General features: G+C 46.7%; 5 protein-coding genes across 5 annotated transcripts in view; 1 reads left to right on the top strand and 4 right to left on the bottom strand.

The window, feature by feature from the left end:
- Positions 1-17,543, bottom strand: part of LOC120948846 (uncharacterized) — a 314,251-nt gene that overhangs the window by 170,767 nt on the left and 125,941 nt on the right. The window lies entirely within an intron of this gene.
- Positions 42-3,720, bottom strand: LOC120948624 (ubiquilin-1). The gene is made up of 2 exons (XM_040365181.2): positions 3,551-3,720; positions 42-2,954 (listed from the first exon to the last, which is right to left on the bottom strand). Exons 1-2 carry the CDS (start codon positions 3,650-3,652, stop codon positions 1,440-1,442), a joined length of 1,617 nt encoding a protein of 538 aa, XP_040221115.1. The 5' UTR covers positions 3,653-3,720; the 3' UTR covers positions 42-1,439.
- On the bottom strand, positions 5,304-8,784 carry LOC120947390 (uncharacterized). Its single transcript, XM_040362679.2, has 3 exons — positions 8,590-8,784; positions 8,062-8,502; positions 5,304-6,065 (listed from the first exon to the last, which is right to left on the bottom strand). The coding sequence occupies exons 1-3, from the start codon at positions 8,623-8,625 to the stop codon at positions 5,943-5,945; spliced, it is 600 nt and encodes a 199-aa protein (XP_040218613.1). The 5' UTR covers positions 8,626-8,784; the 3' UTR covers positions 5,304-5,942.
- LOC120947389 (leucine-zipper-like transcriptional regulator 1 homolog) lies at positions 9,038-11,961 on the top strand. The gene is made up of 5 exons (XM_040362678.2): positions 9,038-9,732; positions 9,813-9,976; positions 10,064-10,540; positions 10,611-10,768; positions 10,870-11,961. Exons 1-5 carry the CDS (start codon positions 9,163-9,165, stop codon positions 11,808-11,810), a joined length of 2,310 nt encoding a protein of 769 aa, XP_040218612.2. The 5' UTR covers positions 9,038-9,162; the 3' UTR covers positions 11,811-11,961.
- LOC120947388 (uncharacterized) lies at positions 11,993-17,344 on the bottom strand. The gene is made up of 3 exons (XM_040362677.2): positions 16,911-17,344; positions 15,889-16,345; positions 11,993-15,807 (listed from the first exon to the last, which is right to left on the bottom strand). The coding sequence occupies exons 1-3, from the start codon at positions 17,206-17,208 to the stop codon at positions 13,407-13,409; spliced, it is 3,156 nt and encodes a 1,051-aa protein (XP_040218611.2). The 5' UTR covers positions 17,209-17,344; the 3' UTR covers positions 11,993-13,406.

Genomic DNA, 17,543 nt, shown 5'->3' with positions numbered 1-17,543 from the left:
GATTACAATTAATACAAATGAAAGAAGGGACCACAAACATATAATTACTTGCACCGTGCAGTTGGTTTAACTTTTTATTGAATATACTAGTACTGTATGTATATGTATATAGGTATATCTATCCATCGACGCTGGTATGGATGGGAGAAAGTAGACACAGCAGTAGCAGCTTTGCATTCGCTATCCACAAACAGACACACACACGCACACACATCTTATATCATTTCGAATCTATTGATTTTGCTGTCCATCTTTCGCTGGCATTTTTATTTCATTAAATTTTCTATTCGTGTTTCAAGAGTCAGAGCAAGATAAAAGTGTATTGTTGTGTGCGCAGCGCGCGCTGTACGCGCCCAGATTCCAGAGGCGTGTTCTAAATGTGTTTGTGTTTAACTGCATGTTTTGCATTGTTTTACATTGAATAACGACGAAGAACAGGAGGAGGTGTGGGTAGGTGTGTTATTATTTTTTTTGTAGCGACTTATTTTGATAGCATTCTGGAACTAGGAGTTTGTTGCTAATCCAAATTGCTATGTTCTTTTTTTTCAATCATTATCCACTATTAATTCACCCTTCTCACTACCATACAACCACCATATTTTGCTACATTCCGTTTTATCCCCACTTGTAGTACAATAAAACATAACCATAGTACAACGTGTTTACCATCCGCCGTATGGAGAAACACTGGCCGAAAACAAAGATGCGATTAAACGGCGCACATTGCAGGCAAACATTGACGGTACTACGGGTGATCCTAGAGTTCTTTGTAGTCAGTTTCTAATTTCGACACATTGCTTAAATTGGGACATTTATCAAAAAAAGGAAATTTTATCGTCAAAAAAGGACAGGACATTGTTGCTCATTGCGCTTAAAGCAGATGCCGTTCGGTGAGTATCATCTATCAGCAGATGAAGGATACAAACAGAAACGCTAAGCGTCACGATCCGCTAACAAGTGCTGCGGAAAATGAATTGTGTGCTAGGTGTTTTTTTTTATAAAGAATATCTAATTTATGTCCTGTTTTCCATCATTGTCTCTGTTCAATAATTACTACCCATTTTTCTCCGATCCGATTCGATTGGAAACATATATATATCCTTTACCAGATGTAATAGAAGAGGAAAACAAGAAAGAAAATGAAAATGCTCGTGCATGCTCTCGCTCCTGCTGTTCAATGTTGCTTACGATATTATGCAAAGATTACTATTCCTGGTGTGCACAAACACATCTTGCACGGCGTGGGACAGGTGTATTGCACACAACGGCGTACGGAGTGTGGTGCCCTTCCTTTTCCTTCCCTCCCTCAAAGGGAAGAATGGACCCCTCCCCCCACTCAAAACGATACAAATCGGACACAAAAATATTGAAGCAACGTGTTAGCAAAGGTCGTTCCCCTAGTCGTTTCGCTCACCGGTTCAGTTGAGGGGCGCACATTGTTAGCTTAGCGACAGCTGGCCAAGTGCAAGCAATCGCTCGATCGCCGCATTGATGTCGCCGAAGGAAGCAATCAGGGCCTGCAGGTTAGCTTCACGGTTAACAAATCCCATCGCCGTCAGTTGTTCCAGCTGCGCCCGGTAGCGCTCCTCCGGTGGAATGTTCGTATCAGCCGTACCCGATGCCATCCCGTTGATCATGCGGGACATAAACTCCGAAAACAGCGCATCGTTGTTCGACGCCTGTGCACCGGCGCCACCCGTTGCGGTGGTAGCCGCGCTGGCCGTGTTCGTGGCACCCGTACCGCCCGAGCCGGTAGTTGGCGGCGGTGCACCCGGCATCGGCGGAATGCCCATCGTGCTCATTAAGCCGGGCGCGGCCGAGCGCAACTGTTCCATTCCTTGCTGAATCTGCAGGATCGCATTCAGTGCCTGCGGATTGGTGACCATTTGCTGCACTTCCGGGTTTTGCATCTGCCGCATCAGCTGGGGCATCATCGTGCGCAACTGATCCTGCAGACCGGGGCTGTTGGCCAGCAGTGGATTTTGGCTCATCAAGTTCGCGGCCATGGCCGGATCGGCGGCCAACGCCTCCATCATGCTGCGGGTAGCCGGCGAATTCAGCATATTCGACATAATGGATGGGTTCTCGCTCATCTGCTGCAGCAAGCTCTGCATGGCCGGTGTGTTGAGCAGTCCGAGCGGAGTTCCGGCAGCATCCGTGCCAGCACTGCCGGTTCCGGCTGCCCCACGGTTGCCACTGCCGGTGCCGCTGCTAGCGCTGCTCCACGGATTCGGCAGTGGGCTTCTGTTTTCGGTGCCCTGCTGCGGATTGGCACCGCCTCCACTAGTGCTGCCCGACTCGGAGGTCCCGGAGTACGGATTGCGGAAGGTGGCATTCATCATCGGCTCCTGGATGTCGCGATAGATTCGCTGCAGTGCACTGTATCCGCCCGGCACGCTCTCCAGATTGGAAATGGCACGATCATGCGAACGCATCAGCTCCTGCAACATCGACGGATTGCGGGCCAATTCCATCGTCTGTCGCAGCAGTTCCGGGTTGTTCAGCATGTGCGAAATTTCCGGATTGCGTTGCATCAGCTCCTGCATCTGCGGATTCGAGGTCAGTATCTGGCGCATCGTGTCCGGGTTGTTCATCATCTGCTGCACGAGCGGGTTGTCCAGCACCGTGCGCATCAAGTCGGGGTTGTCGAGCAGCTCGTGCTGCATGCGGGACTGCAAATCCATGAAGTTGGTCTGATTGCCGCCGAGCGCACTGAGTCCGGCGAGACCGCCGAGCTGATTCAATCCGAACGGCGTTTGCGACACATCCGCCGGCGCTCGCCGCGCACTCTCCGCATCCGCACGGGGGGCCGCCTTTATGACCAGGTACACCGTCAAACCCTCCTTGATGTTGTGTGTCTTGAGCGTGTCGGTGTCCTTCATGATCTTACCAGCGAAAATCAAACACACCAGCTCCTGGTTGGTCTCAAACTTCTCCGCGACAATGGCCTTGAGCTGAAAGGGGAGAGAGTAAAATCAACATCATTTTCGAATTGCATCATTCACTCGTTCGTGAAACACTGCTCTGCCAGAGATTCCCCCCTCTGTGCGGATTATATTCAATTAAGCAATTCACATAGCAGCCAGCGGTGATAAACACATTCCAGCAGCAGCAGCAGCATTTCCAACCTTCACTCATCGCTACTGGTCAGCTTGTGCGTGTATGTGTGAGTGAGGCAATAGCCGCGCTCCAGCGAATGGCAAACCAGAGAGCACACGCACACACTGACACCCATGTGCCATGTTTTTGTTCGATTTTTCCGAGTCACTCCGCACGAACCCAAAAATGCCCAACATTTTGTCGTCGACCACACACATTTGCACCATCGCAGGGAGTAACGATAAAACGATAAATACTCTATCGATTTAGAAAATTCATAAACCGGCAAACCTGCCGCAACGCACTGTCTGATTCGAAGGTGGAGAAAATTCTCGAATCACTTAACGCCACACCATCGTACGACGCTTGCAGATTGTGGTCAACACGCCCGCCATCACGAGCGGCGATCGCTTGTTCGGAAATTCACTTGTGCCGCTACCGAATCACTTACATCTTTAATTTCTGCATCGTCTTCGATCTCTATCGATTTTCTATCTTTGGGTGTTTTCACCATAATGGTGATCTTTTTCCCACTAGCTCTATTCTCCGCCATTATTGCTGCTGCTTGTTTGTTGTAAAAATCTTTCGTCACTGAATCTGCTGATGACGGCTAGGTCGGCAAAGAAAGAGACCGCCAGAGTGACCAGAAATACCGATTTATCTGTATTCCTACCGATTTTTATATGCCTACCGATTCACAGATGACCGCCCTAAAACTACCGATTTTCCATTTATCCTACCGAAAATCACAGATATTTGATTTTTCAGTCGTTTAAGCTTAATCTGTGGCGCTTGGGTTGCTGTTTCAAGGATCGCTATCCTCATTTGTTACTTATCGCGCTGATGCACGTTTGTTTGCTTGGCACTTTTTATCCGTTAAAATTTAATGTTCATAATAATTAGAAAATGTCAGTTGCGTGGATTCCGAAAATTTCTCGTCAAAGAAAGTCATTTAAATATGAATTTAAATCTCACTGTCAGCGGTTAAAGCTTACCCGACAGACAAAGAGAATGAAATTTTCAGGCGAGGGGAAGGTAGAAACACACGGTGGGGGTCTGGCCCAAGATCGGATCCGAAGTCCGTTGTTTTGGGCTGATAATTAATGAATGGCGGATGGAGCGCTACCACAGGGAGAATGCGCTCTCTTGCTCATTCTTCTTCTTCATTTGGCACAACAGTCGCTGCCGGTCAAGGCCTGCCTGTACCCACTAGTGAAGTGGGCTTGGCTTTCAGTGACTTATTGGTACCATAGCAGGATAATCAGTCCTACCTATGGGGGGTCGGTCTTTTCGGGGCTTGAACCCACGACGGGCATGTTATTAAGTCGTTCGAGTTGACGACTGTACCACCAGACCGGCGCTCTCTTGCATGCCTTTAAAATACACGAGGCGCTCTCACTGAAAAGAACGCTCGCTCGCGCTGTTTCATTGTATTTTCCTCATACCCCTTCCTTTCCGTTTCTTCCCGAACAAGCTGCAAAGGTCAATAACCGTCGCAAAATGTCAAAAACGACCGTCGCCAGCGCCTCGAAATCGTTGCGAGTTTCGCTCGCTGGCGACGTCGGTTTGCAGTACATGCGACGCCGGTTTTGACGTTTTGCGACGGTTTTGCGACGGTGGCCGCCAAAAGCTCGCCTTGCCCTGTGGGCAAAGTGACCAGAAATACCGATGTATATATATTTGGGTTTGAAGGAAAAAATCTCAATATTTTGTAATCATTGTACGATGAAACTCAGCCAAACAATCAAATCAATCTAAATAATCCAGCGAAAATCGAATAACAGCACGTACGATAAAATCGTATCCAATGGAGCACTGCAGTGGCCCTAAGCGGTCGCGTGGAGCCCCAAGAAAAAGAACTTGCCACCACTGAGAAAAAAGAATGAGCATCTTAGTTATTCTTTGGTTTAGAATTCCTAGTACCATTTTCAGATCAACACTTCAGAAAGACCTTGATTTGTGTAACCGCTGAACCAAATCTAATCCATATCCTAAGTAAAGGATGCATATTCTTTTGAAATGGAACTTTAATTTTGCGCATTAGTACCCCTCCCCCCCCCCCCCCCCTTGAATGCGGTTTCAAATACCGTTCTATTGCAAATAGGTTCAATTGCACGCATTTTTCACCATCGTAAGTATTTAGAGATTTGAAACATTCTCAATAATTGAATTGTCTTCTCAAGTATTAAAATTGCTACATACACTTGACAATTGCAACATTTATTATCAGATTTGGAAATGGAAATCATAAAATCATCAGTGTCGATCGTGAGAGGAAAGTATATCCGTACTGTAAGATACGTGTTTTATCAGCGGAAACATTAACATTTGAAATAACGCGCGTATCAGTAAATCCTAGAGTTTCATTGAATTTCAACAAGAACACTAGCAATCGTCCAGTGAGCGTCATATGGGATTTCAAGTTTCAGAAATATCGAATCTGTTTATTAGTTGTAATCAAATCGCGTTCGATAATTGTTTTCAAGTTTGCAGTATATAGATTTGGGTGGCTATTTGTGTAAGTGGGAGTTGTATTTGTGTAGTAATAAATGGATATATTGTGCTACTCAATTTTACTAGTAAAATCTTAACATTCAAGTGCCGGTAGCTAAACATGTTAGCTTTATAACTACAGTCTTTTTTTTAATTTCCTTTAGCTGCTACACCATCAATTAGCGTACCACATATTACTGGATTTATACGAACCGAGTACCGATGCTAAGATGTAGGATGCAGCGTATCTTCGTGCTGTGCATGCTTGAGTATGAATTTTGCTTCCTCTGATCAATTCCTTCCCCGTTGGGTAATATTCAAGGATGTCCCCCCTCCCCCTCCGATTCCTGCTACAGTTTGCAGTAGTTAACGCGCAACGTTCTCCAATGTGTTAGGTAAAATACGGTCCAAACCAAGTCAGGTACAAATTGTCCATAGAGTGCACGCAAGGTCCGCACGAGCGTGCGTTTGCCCTACAAGATAGAAATAGACAAATGTCTCTCGTTTTCGCAAGAGACCCTAATAATCGCAGGTGGGAAATGCATCCCGAAGGATAGCGAGAGCTATTCGGGGGCAAAGAGAGCAAAGTACGATTCATGTTTTCTGTCTTGGAAGCAAATTAACAGGTTACGACGACTGGTTAGCCATTAGTCGATCCTAACGTACTTCGCGCTTTCTTTCCCCAAGCATTCCGGTGTACATCGTGCGGAAAAATTCGAAGTTTTACTTGATGTGCCACGAATGATTTTCCAACAGTATGTGAATGTATGATAAAATGAGCTGATGGGGGCACATTGTTTGCGAATGTTACTCATGCATGCATTATAATGTTTTAACAACAGCGTTGGGAAATGATTGTACGTTCTTGATGGGTTCTTGTGCATATTCTATTGACACGATTGAAGGCATAAACTCAATAGCATGCCGCTGTGTAAGTTCGAGCATTTCATTTGACTAACAACGGTAAAAACGTTAATAATAGAAAAAATAAAGTGCTTAAAAGATACAGGTTGGTAACTGTCCGTTCAACCGGACACAAACAGTACGAGGCAAATAGATGCGATAGAAAACCAAATCTACGTAACACTCACTCGATATTACTTTACGTTTAACGTTTGCTTACGCTACATTTTAACATTGCATCAAATTCAGCTGAACTTTTGCACTTTTTCAACTGGCACATGAAATGGGCTACGTGTATACTAATTATCTTTTAAATGCTTTAGAATATAGTTAAGACATATATTTTTGCGCACGTGAGAGCTTGTTCTGGTGTGTATACTGGGTGCACGAAAGGTGCATTTGAACGTTACTACAGTGTTGGGGGCATTAACACGCACTACTACCCTTTGTTCTAAAACTTAATTTAACATCGCAATGCAAGAGAACATTATCGTCTACGAAATCATGCATATCGTGCATACGGTAAAGGTTAAACTGTGTAAAAATACAAAAAAGGAACAATTTTTTCATTTGAATTACAAAGTGAATCAAAAGATAGTCTTTAGATGATTCTTGTATAAAACACATGCAGGAGGACATGAAAACATGCAAACAGATTCAACATAAAGGAAAAGAAGATGCAAACATACAGTACTGTGATTACTTGGTTTCAACTGCGTCGGATATATCATGGTTATTCGTGCGTGTTGTTTCCTCTCTGGTCACTCTAGTTTCAAAACATTTGGAACCCTTGCTCGCGTCCTTGCTACCCCTGTACTATTCAAAAACTGACCACCTGCGGTCTCGTCAACTATCCTAGCGGAAAGAGAAGCTATTGCACTTCCTGCATGGGTCAGAATGAGATGTAAGCTTAATGCATGCTTTCATAGGATTCGCTAATTCGCTAACGGGATTCTCTAACGATTTCTGTACGATCGGCTGGTTGGATTTCAGTTTCCAATTTCCGTTCCGAACAGGTTGTTTGCCTGTAGTGTTCGGCTTGCGGGCAAAATGAAGGATGAAGGACACTGACTGGATGATGACAACATGATGCTGCAGCTGGTATTTAAAGCCACATTCGGTTGTGATTGCGAACGAAACCAGAACAAAAGGAAACCGAATGCAATATAAAACAAATTAAATTAATTGACAAACAAACAGACAGCCACACACACACACACACACGCATACATGATGAGCGGGCGAGCGGATCGTCACCCGTTTTGGCAGTCGGAGCACCGTTCTGACAGGCTATTGTCGCCGCTATCCGTACTAAGTTGGACGGGGGGGGTCAGCCCAATGGGTACTCAATCGAGCGGGGAATGTCGATGGCGATGATTGCGTATTGCGTGAGTGTGCACGCGCCATTAGGTGGCGTTTGCGGAATCAACGTATGGGAACGTAATGCGTGATACCCGATAGTAAACGGCAGGCGATGTTTGCAGTAAGCTGATCGATACCAGTGAGGATAGTGCTTCGAATTTTACCAAACGATGCACGGGAACGGTTTACTCAGTTCTTACTGACACTCTTCAGCATGCCCGCGGCACGCCTCGGTCCGTGATCGTGCACGGTAAGGTCTGGTTGGGGCAGCAGATGCGGCGGGTGCGGGTGATGTTGGGTGTCACGCGTTTCGTGCCCTGCATTGCGGGAAGACGAGCCGGCCGGTGGTGGCACAAGGTGCACCGGTATGGAGTTGGATTCAATTTTCTTCTTCAGCCCCCGGAACGTTTGCGTCATGTTTCGCAACTGGTAGCGCAGCGAGTTGGTCATTTCCTTCTGCAGCTGCTGCACCTCCTGCAAATCTTTGCGCAGGTTCTGGTACTCGTTCTTGACCTCCGTCACGGACTCTAGCAACTCCATCACTGACTCATTTTCGATCGATTCTAGCTCGTTTTCGTCCAGATTGCGCTCCACATCCGTCAGTTTCACGGCCAGTGAATCGAGCTGGACTCCGGCCGTGTACACCTACGGGAAAACATCGGCACAAGCAAAAGAAAGCGTCAACCGCAGCAAGGAAAAGGAGAAAAAAATGCACAGCCAGTTCGGACTTACACATTTCTCCAGATCGCACAAAGCGTTCGAGATCATGGTTACTACATTAAAAACAACGTTTTACAATTCCACTCGCAGATTATCACACTAAAAATTCCTACTTTAATAGCGCACTAAGCATCGCAACAAACTTTTCCAAAGAGTTTTTTTGTGTTTTCAACACAGCAAAAAGGTCCTGGCAGCTTCTGTCAAAGTTGAAACAAAAAAAGCGGTTAACAAAATGGTGGCAGTGTTGCCAGTCATCGGTTTGTTTCAATTGCGGTTTAATGTGCATTTTAAATGAAAACAGCTTAATAAATACTAATGGACGTTAGTATTTTACTGGTACTTATTAATTTGCTGATGATAAATTAGCCATTTGCTGCGCCACTCATCCGCAGAAGCGGAACAATTTGAATAAAGCTCTGAACTTTATGATTTAAACGGAGCCGCCTTCCCACACATACAGACAGAACGGCAACAACAACAAAAAAGACAAAACTATCGATTTGTTGTGAACTTGAACTGGAGAAACAAAGCATCGCAAAGTAGAACGGTATTTACGCGAATAGGCCAAGTACGATCGCTCGAAGCATGTCCACAGGGCGCTTCGTATCGTCTGCGTCGATCGGCAGCACCAGCACCTCCTCGAGCACGCAAATATCGGCCAATGTGCCCATCTCCAATACGGCCAACAAGTGGAAACGGGAGAGCGATTGCGATGAATTTGTGGGCGCCCGTCGCTCGAAGCACACGGTGGTGGCCTACAAGGAGGCAATCTACGTCTTCGGCGGGGACAATGGCAAGAACATGCTGAACGATTTGATTCGCTTCGGCGTGAAAGACAAATCGTGGGGCAGGGCGTTTGCTACCGGGACTCCTCCAGCGCCCCGATACCACCATTCGGCCGTCGTGCACGGTACGTCGATGTTTGTCTTCGGAGGGTACACTGGCGATATTCACTCGAACTCGAATCTCACCAACAAGAACGATCTGTTCGAGTACAACTTCCAGAACGGGCAGTGGACGGAATGGAAGTTTATTGGGCGTACCCCGGTGGCACGCAGTGCTCACGGTGCGGCCGTTTACGACGGCAAGCTCTGGATATATGCGGGCTATGATGGGAATGCCCGTTTGAACGATATGTGGACCATTCGACTGACGGTAAGCAGTGCGAGCCAAGTGCGGGCGAAAGCGTTACAAACACAATTTTTTATCCTTTACCCATTCGACCTTATTTGTAGGGTGAAACGCATCAATGGGAAGAGGTGGAACAGAAAGGAGATCGACCACCGACCTGCTGTAATTTCCCTGTGGCCGTTGCCCGCGGCTGTATGTACGTGTTTTCCGGTCAAAGTGGACTGCAAATTACCAACACACTGTTTCAGTTTAACTTCAAAGATAAAACGTACGTATACGGGGCAATGCATGCTATCCCCTAGCGAATGTTGCGTTTAATGATACGTTTTGGTTTATCCTTTGCGATTCAATGCAGCTGGAGACGAATATCGACGGAACATATACTTCGTGGTGCTCCACCACCGCCCGCCCGTCGGTACGGCCACACGATGGTACACCACGATCGCTTTCTGTACGTGTTCGGAGGGGCGGCTGACTCGACGCTCCCCAACGATCTGCACTGCTACGATCTGGACAGCCAGATATGGTCGACTGTAACACCTGCGCCGGAATCGCAAATTCCGAGCGGTCGGCTATTCCACGCAGCAGCCGTTATCGGCGACGCAATGTACATCTTTGGCGGTACGATCGATAATAACGTACGCAGCGGCGACACGTACCGCTTCCAGTTCTCCAGCTATCCCAAGTGCACACTGCACGATGACTTTGGGAAGTTTTTACAGAATCGGCAATTTTGTGACGTTCAGTTCATCGTCGGCACGGAGGAGGTAAAAATTTCCGCCCACATTGCAATGATAGTGGCCCGGTCGCAGTTTTTACGGTCGAAAATTTTGTAAGTAATATGGACGGTGGTGGAAAGTAGCAAAAAGTGCAACATGCTAACCGTTTTGGCCGCATTCCAGGGCTGCTCGGGATGCGCGTAATTTACACTTCGAAAAACTGTTTGGAACGACCGATGTACGATTGGCGGAGCAGCCGATACTGGAAGTTCAATTGCCGGATGCACAACCGGAAGCGTTCGAGATAGTGCTTAACTATATCTATACCGATCGGATTGTATGTAAGTATGGTGCAGTACGATGGACTAGAAGAAACCCGGCTATTCGAAGTGCATTATTGCAACCCACAATAACTTACCAACTTTCCCACAACACGCTCTAGTTAAGGACCCATTCAGCCACAAACTCGTACTCATCATGATGGATGTTTATCAGCTTGCGGTGCAGTTTAACATTCCCCGTTTGGAGCAGCTTTGCGTGCAGTATCTGGAGTTTAAAATTTCAAAGTTAAACGTCCTCGATGCGCTGTACAACGCGGACCGCATGGGACTAACGCTTATCAAGGATTACTGTCTCGGGTTCATCGTGAAGGAGGATCATTTCTACAACATCGTAATGTCGGCCGAATTTGCTGCCCTGGACAAACCACTGATCGTGGAAATCATTCGCAAGCGGCTTAACCCGAGCAAGCACACCACGGACATGAAGTATGACAAAACGATCGGCACAACGCTCGAGAGTGACATGGCCGTGTTTCTCAAATCGGGTGGCAAAGAGTTCTGTGACATTAATTTGGTGCTGGAGGAGAAAATCATACCGGCCCACAAATCCATACTCGCTGCCCGTTGCACCTACTTCCAGGCGATGTTCCGCTCGTTCATGCCCGCGGACAACACGGTCAACATACAGATCGGCGATATTTCACCATCGCTCGAGGCGTTCGATTCGCTGCTCCGGTACATCTACTACGGTGACACCAAGATGCCACCGGAGGATTCGCTCTACCTGTTTCAGGCGCCCTGCTTCTATGGCTTCGCCAACAACCGGCTGCAGGCGTTCTGTAAGCACAATCTGGAGAATAACATCACGTACGACAACGTGCTGCAGATACTGGAAGCTTCGGACAAGATGAACGTGCTGGACATTAAGAACTACGCGCTCAAGATGGTCGTGCACAACTTTAGCCAGGTGGCGAAGCTGCCGAAGATGCAGGACCTGTCACGGGAGCTACTGCTGGACGTGATAATGGCAATCGCTGACATGAAGGTGGAAAACAAGCAGCGCATCCACGACACATTCATCAGCCAGTACAACGATATTTGAGCTGAGTAAGTAGTACTGTGCTTGATTTTACCTCCAGATGTCTCTGTTACCTTTTTGCTCGCGTGGCAGTAATTTATTTACCGCAACTGTCGCACGCATCAAATATGTTGCAAACTATGAAGTATAATAAAATTATATATTGATGGTTGTACTAACAGGTACAGTGTTTTGTGTCGGTTCGACCGTGGAAAGAAATACATTTTTTAGTTTAAAATATTTATTTTCTGACCATTAAAATAGAAACAGAAAAACACTTTGCTTCCAATACGCTTGCACAAAACACTTTTTTTATAGCTACGGGTGGGTACTGCTCCGCTCTCTTTTGATAGTTGAGACATTATCGTTATTTGCTATGTCTTTACATAATTTCCGAATATACATAGATTCACAATCCACACCAAAGATTGTAGTTTCAATTGCTTAAACACCGGCAGTCAATAAAAGAGCTACTTTTCCACCTGCGCATACACAATTTCTGACCAAATGGAAAACGTTACGAGCGAACGGTATTCCAGCAACAATTTGAAGGTGCTCTATAGGAAATGTATACCAAAATAAATCGTAATTATCGTAAGTTTGCACACATGCTGATGAAATTGCGCTAAATAACGACTGTGAATCTGCGTAAGGTTTTGGATGATCGGACCACCTGAGATATTACCTCACCAGTTTGCCAATTCTCTACCACAGTCGAGGCACTTTTTGAACCTAAAACATTTTCGTTTCTACTTTGGCCTAGGGTTTGCACATACATTTGCGTAACAATTTACCAATTAGCCTCTCTACTACAAGAAAATGCACTACAGAACTCACGCACTATCATCACGGTGCGCGAGTTGTGTGTTTTACCTGTCTCTTTTCAATCCATTGTACTATTTGCCTGTAAGATTTGTGTGTGTGTTTTTGCACGGTTCCAAAAATATATATTATCCACCCCCGCCCCCCTTAACCCTACTACACATAAACTGATGTATCGATTGCTCTATAGAATCTGTTAATTTATAACTTACATAGCAAAAACGAACATTATGTATGTAAAAAACAAAATGGGATTATTTTATCAAACGCATGAAGAAAAAAAAACATAAAACAAAATTGTACTCTAAATGGGGATAAATTATGCTATACACACATTATGGAAGTGCACTATCAATAAAAAGCATGCCACCGGTAGGAACAAGATGTTGAAATGATTTGAAATGATTAAATTGACAATTTTCCCCTAATTCTGGGATGTGGTTTTTACAACGACAAAACAAAAATCACTGTTGGGATTATGCTTTTTCACACTCAACCGGCACAATAGGCTAATTCAAATAGCAGGGGGAATTTCAAACAGAAGAAGGAAAGTTGTGTTAGAATGATGAGAACGAAATTATGAAGTTTTGCGCATTAATCGCACGTAATAAATGAGAAGGTGAGATACAGACGAAATATGATTGCTCACAGCCCTTTCTTCTACATTCTTTTTTTTTTGTTTAACTTTTGTTTAACCTACTATTCCTACGTTATCGCCAAACTACTAGTACTACTACTACACACACACCTATTGCCACGGGATGGGATTGATCGATCCAGCGTTCCCTACGCTTTCGGTCATTGGGCACGTCTTAGCTGTTTCGTTCGTTTGGATCTTTCCATCAAATCAATTCCACTGCAGGCGATTGCTTTCCCTTTGCTTGCTTGCATTTGCCGCTGCAGTTCATCATCCAGCTTCATGCGCCTCGTGCTGCATCCGCTTCTGCTTATTCGAGTTCGATCGTCCGCAGCAATCACGCTCGGTTTAGCCTTGATTGAGTGCATTGCAAGACAACGATTGGGCGCAGTGGTTGAGCTTACCAGATGGTTCAGTAACAATCCTTGCCGTTGGTGCGTTTGACCTACAGCCCGCATTGCTATGCTGCGTGCAGCATCGCCGACGACATTATCGCGATGCCCAGGGCCAGTTAGCACGTGTCTGGCAGAATTCACTATCATTCCGTTCGAGCGTAATGCTCTGCGCACGAACGTATCGGTACCAGCGGTCGGTGAACCGTTGTCGGGATGGACCATGCTGGTGGCACGCATAACGGTGGACGCTTTTCGTCGCTTTACTATACCGCCAAACGAGGTAGGTTTCAAGTCCACCCTTTTGCGACTGCAATCAGCAAAACTGTTTGATGTTTGATTTCGCGCTCGCGACTGACGCCGACTGCTGCGTGTTTCGTAGAAAATCGTTATTACGCGTGACGATGGTCCGGGTTTTCTTGGGCGTTGTTTCACCAGCACTGGCAGCACCATCTGCTTCACGCCGGCCGCAGCATTAGTTGTTGATGAGGCACTGTTCTCTTCATCGCCACTGTCTCCGTGGCTGGTTGTGCTGGTGGTGCTTTCGCTGTCCGAGCTTCCCAGCAGCATCTGCGACGCACAGGCAGCGGTACCGACGTACGACGACGAAACCTCGTTTATTTGGATGCGATGACCGTGGATGGCAATGATCTGGTGCTGGGCCGGTCCATCCGACGATGAGCTGTCTTCCTCCTCGCCTTCATTCGCGCGGGAATGTTCGGCCGGTATGAGTTCATCGTTCCGGTGTTGCACCACCGTTGGTTCCAAGACGGGATGTGCTTTGTCCTTCGACGTATACTTGCTGCACGTTGCTTCGCAAGGCACTATCGTTTCATTGTTGTTGACCGTGTGCCTGTAATCGTAGCGTTCCATCTGGTAAGCGGTAGCGTGCGGAAAGCCGTGTGGTTGATAGTGTGAGTCACTGTGCTGCTGCTGCTGGTGATAATGCTCATCCAACTCCATTTGGTATTGGTGCAAACCGTGGTGCGTTAAACTTCGCATCGCTCCGCCAATCGTTTCAATGCGGTTCGATTCACCTTCGTTTTCCTGCGAATCGGTACGGCCGTGGGTAGTGTGATGCTCGCCGTACTCACCATGCGGTGCATGGTGATAGTTGTGAAAATGCTCAATAATCGCTAAATTTCCTGTCGCGTAACCACTTGGCTCGTTTCGTGGTTGCTGCTGACGGTAATATGCATCCGGAGAGCTGCACGATTCTAGCATTTCTGCCCGCAATCGTTCCGATTTGGTTTGTAAGTTGGTCAACGAGTAGGAGGAATCACTCGCCGTGTTTGCGGCTATTAGTTCATCGTCTGACGATCCGCCAGAGTAATCAAACATCGTTTCGTCGTCCTCCTCGGGCGCCACACCCTCTACCATGGTGGCCTTATTGCGGTACGATTCAGCGACATCCTCGGCTTCGAGGCCGTGCTCCGTGACGGGGTGAAAGAGTGATGTGTAAGAGTGGTCCGTGTTTTCAAAGCTCCTATTTAGCAGCGAATTGTACGATTCGGCAAAGCTGTCCGAGTAGGCAAGGTCCTGATGGTAAGAGGTAGATGGAACGGCGGATTGATTGTACGGATCAGCAGCTTGTAGATGGGACAGTTGGTGATGTTGGTCCGGATGCGGCTGGTGCAGCGCGCTGTGATCGTTAGTATGACTTTCCGATTCGCAGTATTCTTCCGTGCTGTGGTGTGGATGATGATAGTGGTGCTGTGCATCTAGATTATGATGCATCCTATCAAACCTTGCATCAGCCAGGGCCGGCAGTTCTCGGCGAGAAAGCTCCTCCGACATCGCAGGCATCGACTCGCCCCGTGTGATGCAGTCGAATAGGTGGATAATATTGCTGCCCGCTGCTCCTGTACCCGCATGAGGCTGATCGTTTGCAGCGTGCTGCATCGTATCTTTGACCGATTTCAACACATCTCGCTTCGGTGGCCCAGGAGGGTCAAGCATAATGATAACGACGGAAGTATTATCTGCCTTCATGTTACTGCGACTCCACCGGTCCAGTGCTTCGTTGACTAACAATTTGCTGGGATTTTTCCACTCGTTTCCACCCTCCAAGGCAATGCGTACGTTTTCCATTTCAGCATTCCGAACAATGTCCACCGCATTTTTCGGTGACATCACGTTCCACAAGCCATCGGATCCGAATATGAGACACCTAATGAACAAGACGCGTGTTGAAAAGGAGAAATATAGGTAAATGAATGTTTGCATTATAAGTCTGTTTCGGCACGCTTACCTGTACTTTTTCGGATCAATCTCAATGACCGAGACGTCGGGCACGGGACTCACGACAAACTCATCCATTGCCGAATTATAGCTCCACAAGTCGCCCAGACTTCGGGCGACGGCTAGAAACGGTATTTCGTCGATCGGTGTGCTCCTCCGCACCGGTCCCTTGTGGCCAATGCGTGGCCGATTCCATACCACACGTGGCACGCCCGATTTGGTAACTACCTTACCGCCACAACTCATAATACGCATCTTTTCTGCGTAGCTTTCCGGTTTGTGGTCTTCGGTGAGCGGTGTTGCCACCCAGCGCCCATCGTTTGCCGATTCCTTATCGTTCTGGTAACCCAACACGATGCCAGAGTCTCCTACGTGACCGATGTAAATTTTGCCCCGTCTTATAAACGCAATGCTGGCCGTCGTTCCCGCTGTGCTCGGCAATCCGGACGACGTTTTTGGCCATTTCTCTGTTTGAAGATGGAAGATGAAGTTGAAACCATAAGCATCATACATTGTCAGTAGCGTAATCATGCACTAAGTGCCAGTTTCCCGCCCAACAGTGCCCGAGATACATGCAAAATAATAATAAAACCAGCTGAAGTGTACAATTGGAATGACATTAGTTGTCTGTGTGTAGGGTAGATGTTATTCAAACACAGAGCACACTCACCCTCACACACACACTATCATGAGCGTCTAGCGTCAAGTTGGTGGTGTGCGTGAGCAAGTAGGCTTACGTCAACCCGTCCGAGCAAATGAGTGGGAAAATTAAACAACACGAAAATTCATGAAAACGCCAACAGGATGTCACTTGAACACGGCAATCACTTTCCCAGGGCGCCCTCTGCACCAGATGCAGATTTTGTGCAACTTTTTGCAGCGCTTCAGACACCACAATGCATTAAATAAGTGAAAGGCCACCAACATCGTACAAGGACCCCCCACCACAAAAGAAAGAAAAAGCCAGCATTTTATCGCACGAGAGGGCGTCGGGGGAAGGAGGGAGAGTAAGTTGTCTTCTACGTTGTTTACCTTGCTCGCGCCACATCGAATAGTGTGTCTGGATGTAACCTTCGCGTATTGATTTCAACACATCATCATCATTTTCCGACCAGAACAGCTTCTGGCTCACTATCGTATTCATCAGATGCTCCTTGGCGTAGAGGGACGCTTCCGCGCCACCATGCCCGTCGTAAATTCCAAAGTACGCGTACTCCAGATTTTGGTCATTCTCCGTTTGCTGATAGGCGACGGAAAAGTAGTCTTCCTGGTATTTGCGGCCACCGATTGACGTGTGGCCCGTCACACGTAAATTCACCCCGATCGACATGTGTAGAATTTGTTGCACTCGTTGTATGTCGCTCGTTAGGGAAAACTTTCTCGCGTACACAAAAATAGAAAACAGAACAAACAACGACGATGCAGCTGAATCGATCTCTGCCAACAATGCTCGTAAAACCAGGTCAGCTCACACACGGCTTGTTACATATTTGGACGCCATATTGAATTGAAGTTTGACATGGCATCGGAAATGCTCTTCTGTTTGATCTTTTGTCTGTTTAATTTTAAGCGATTTACTCTATTCTGAACTATTTTCAAAAAGACTGTAAATTATTCTAATTTTAGAATAGGAAATTGTGGTAAAGTTTTGAATTTTTCTGAAAT

The sequence above is a fragment of the Anopheles coluzzii genome, chromosome 2 (genome assembly GCF_943734685.1).
Source record: "Anopheles coluzzii chromosome 2, AcolN3, whole genome shotgun sequence".
Taxonomy (NCBI): Eukaryota; Metazoa; Arthropoda; class Insecta; order Diptera; family Culicidae; genus Anopheles; species Anopheles coluzzii.
Note: the sequence above shows the minus strand (reverse complement) of the source record. Positions and strands in the feature narration are given on the sequence as shown.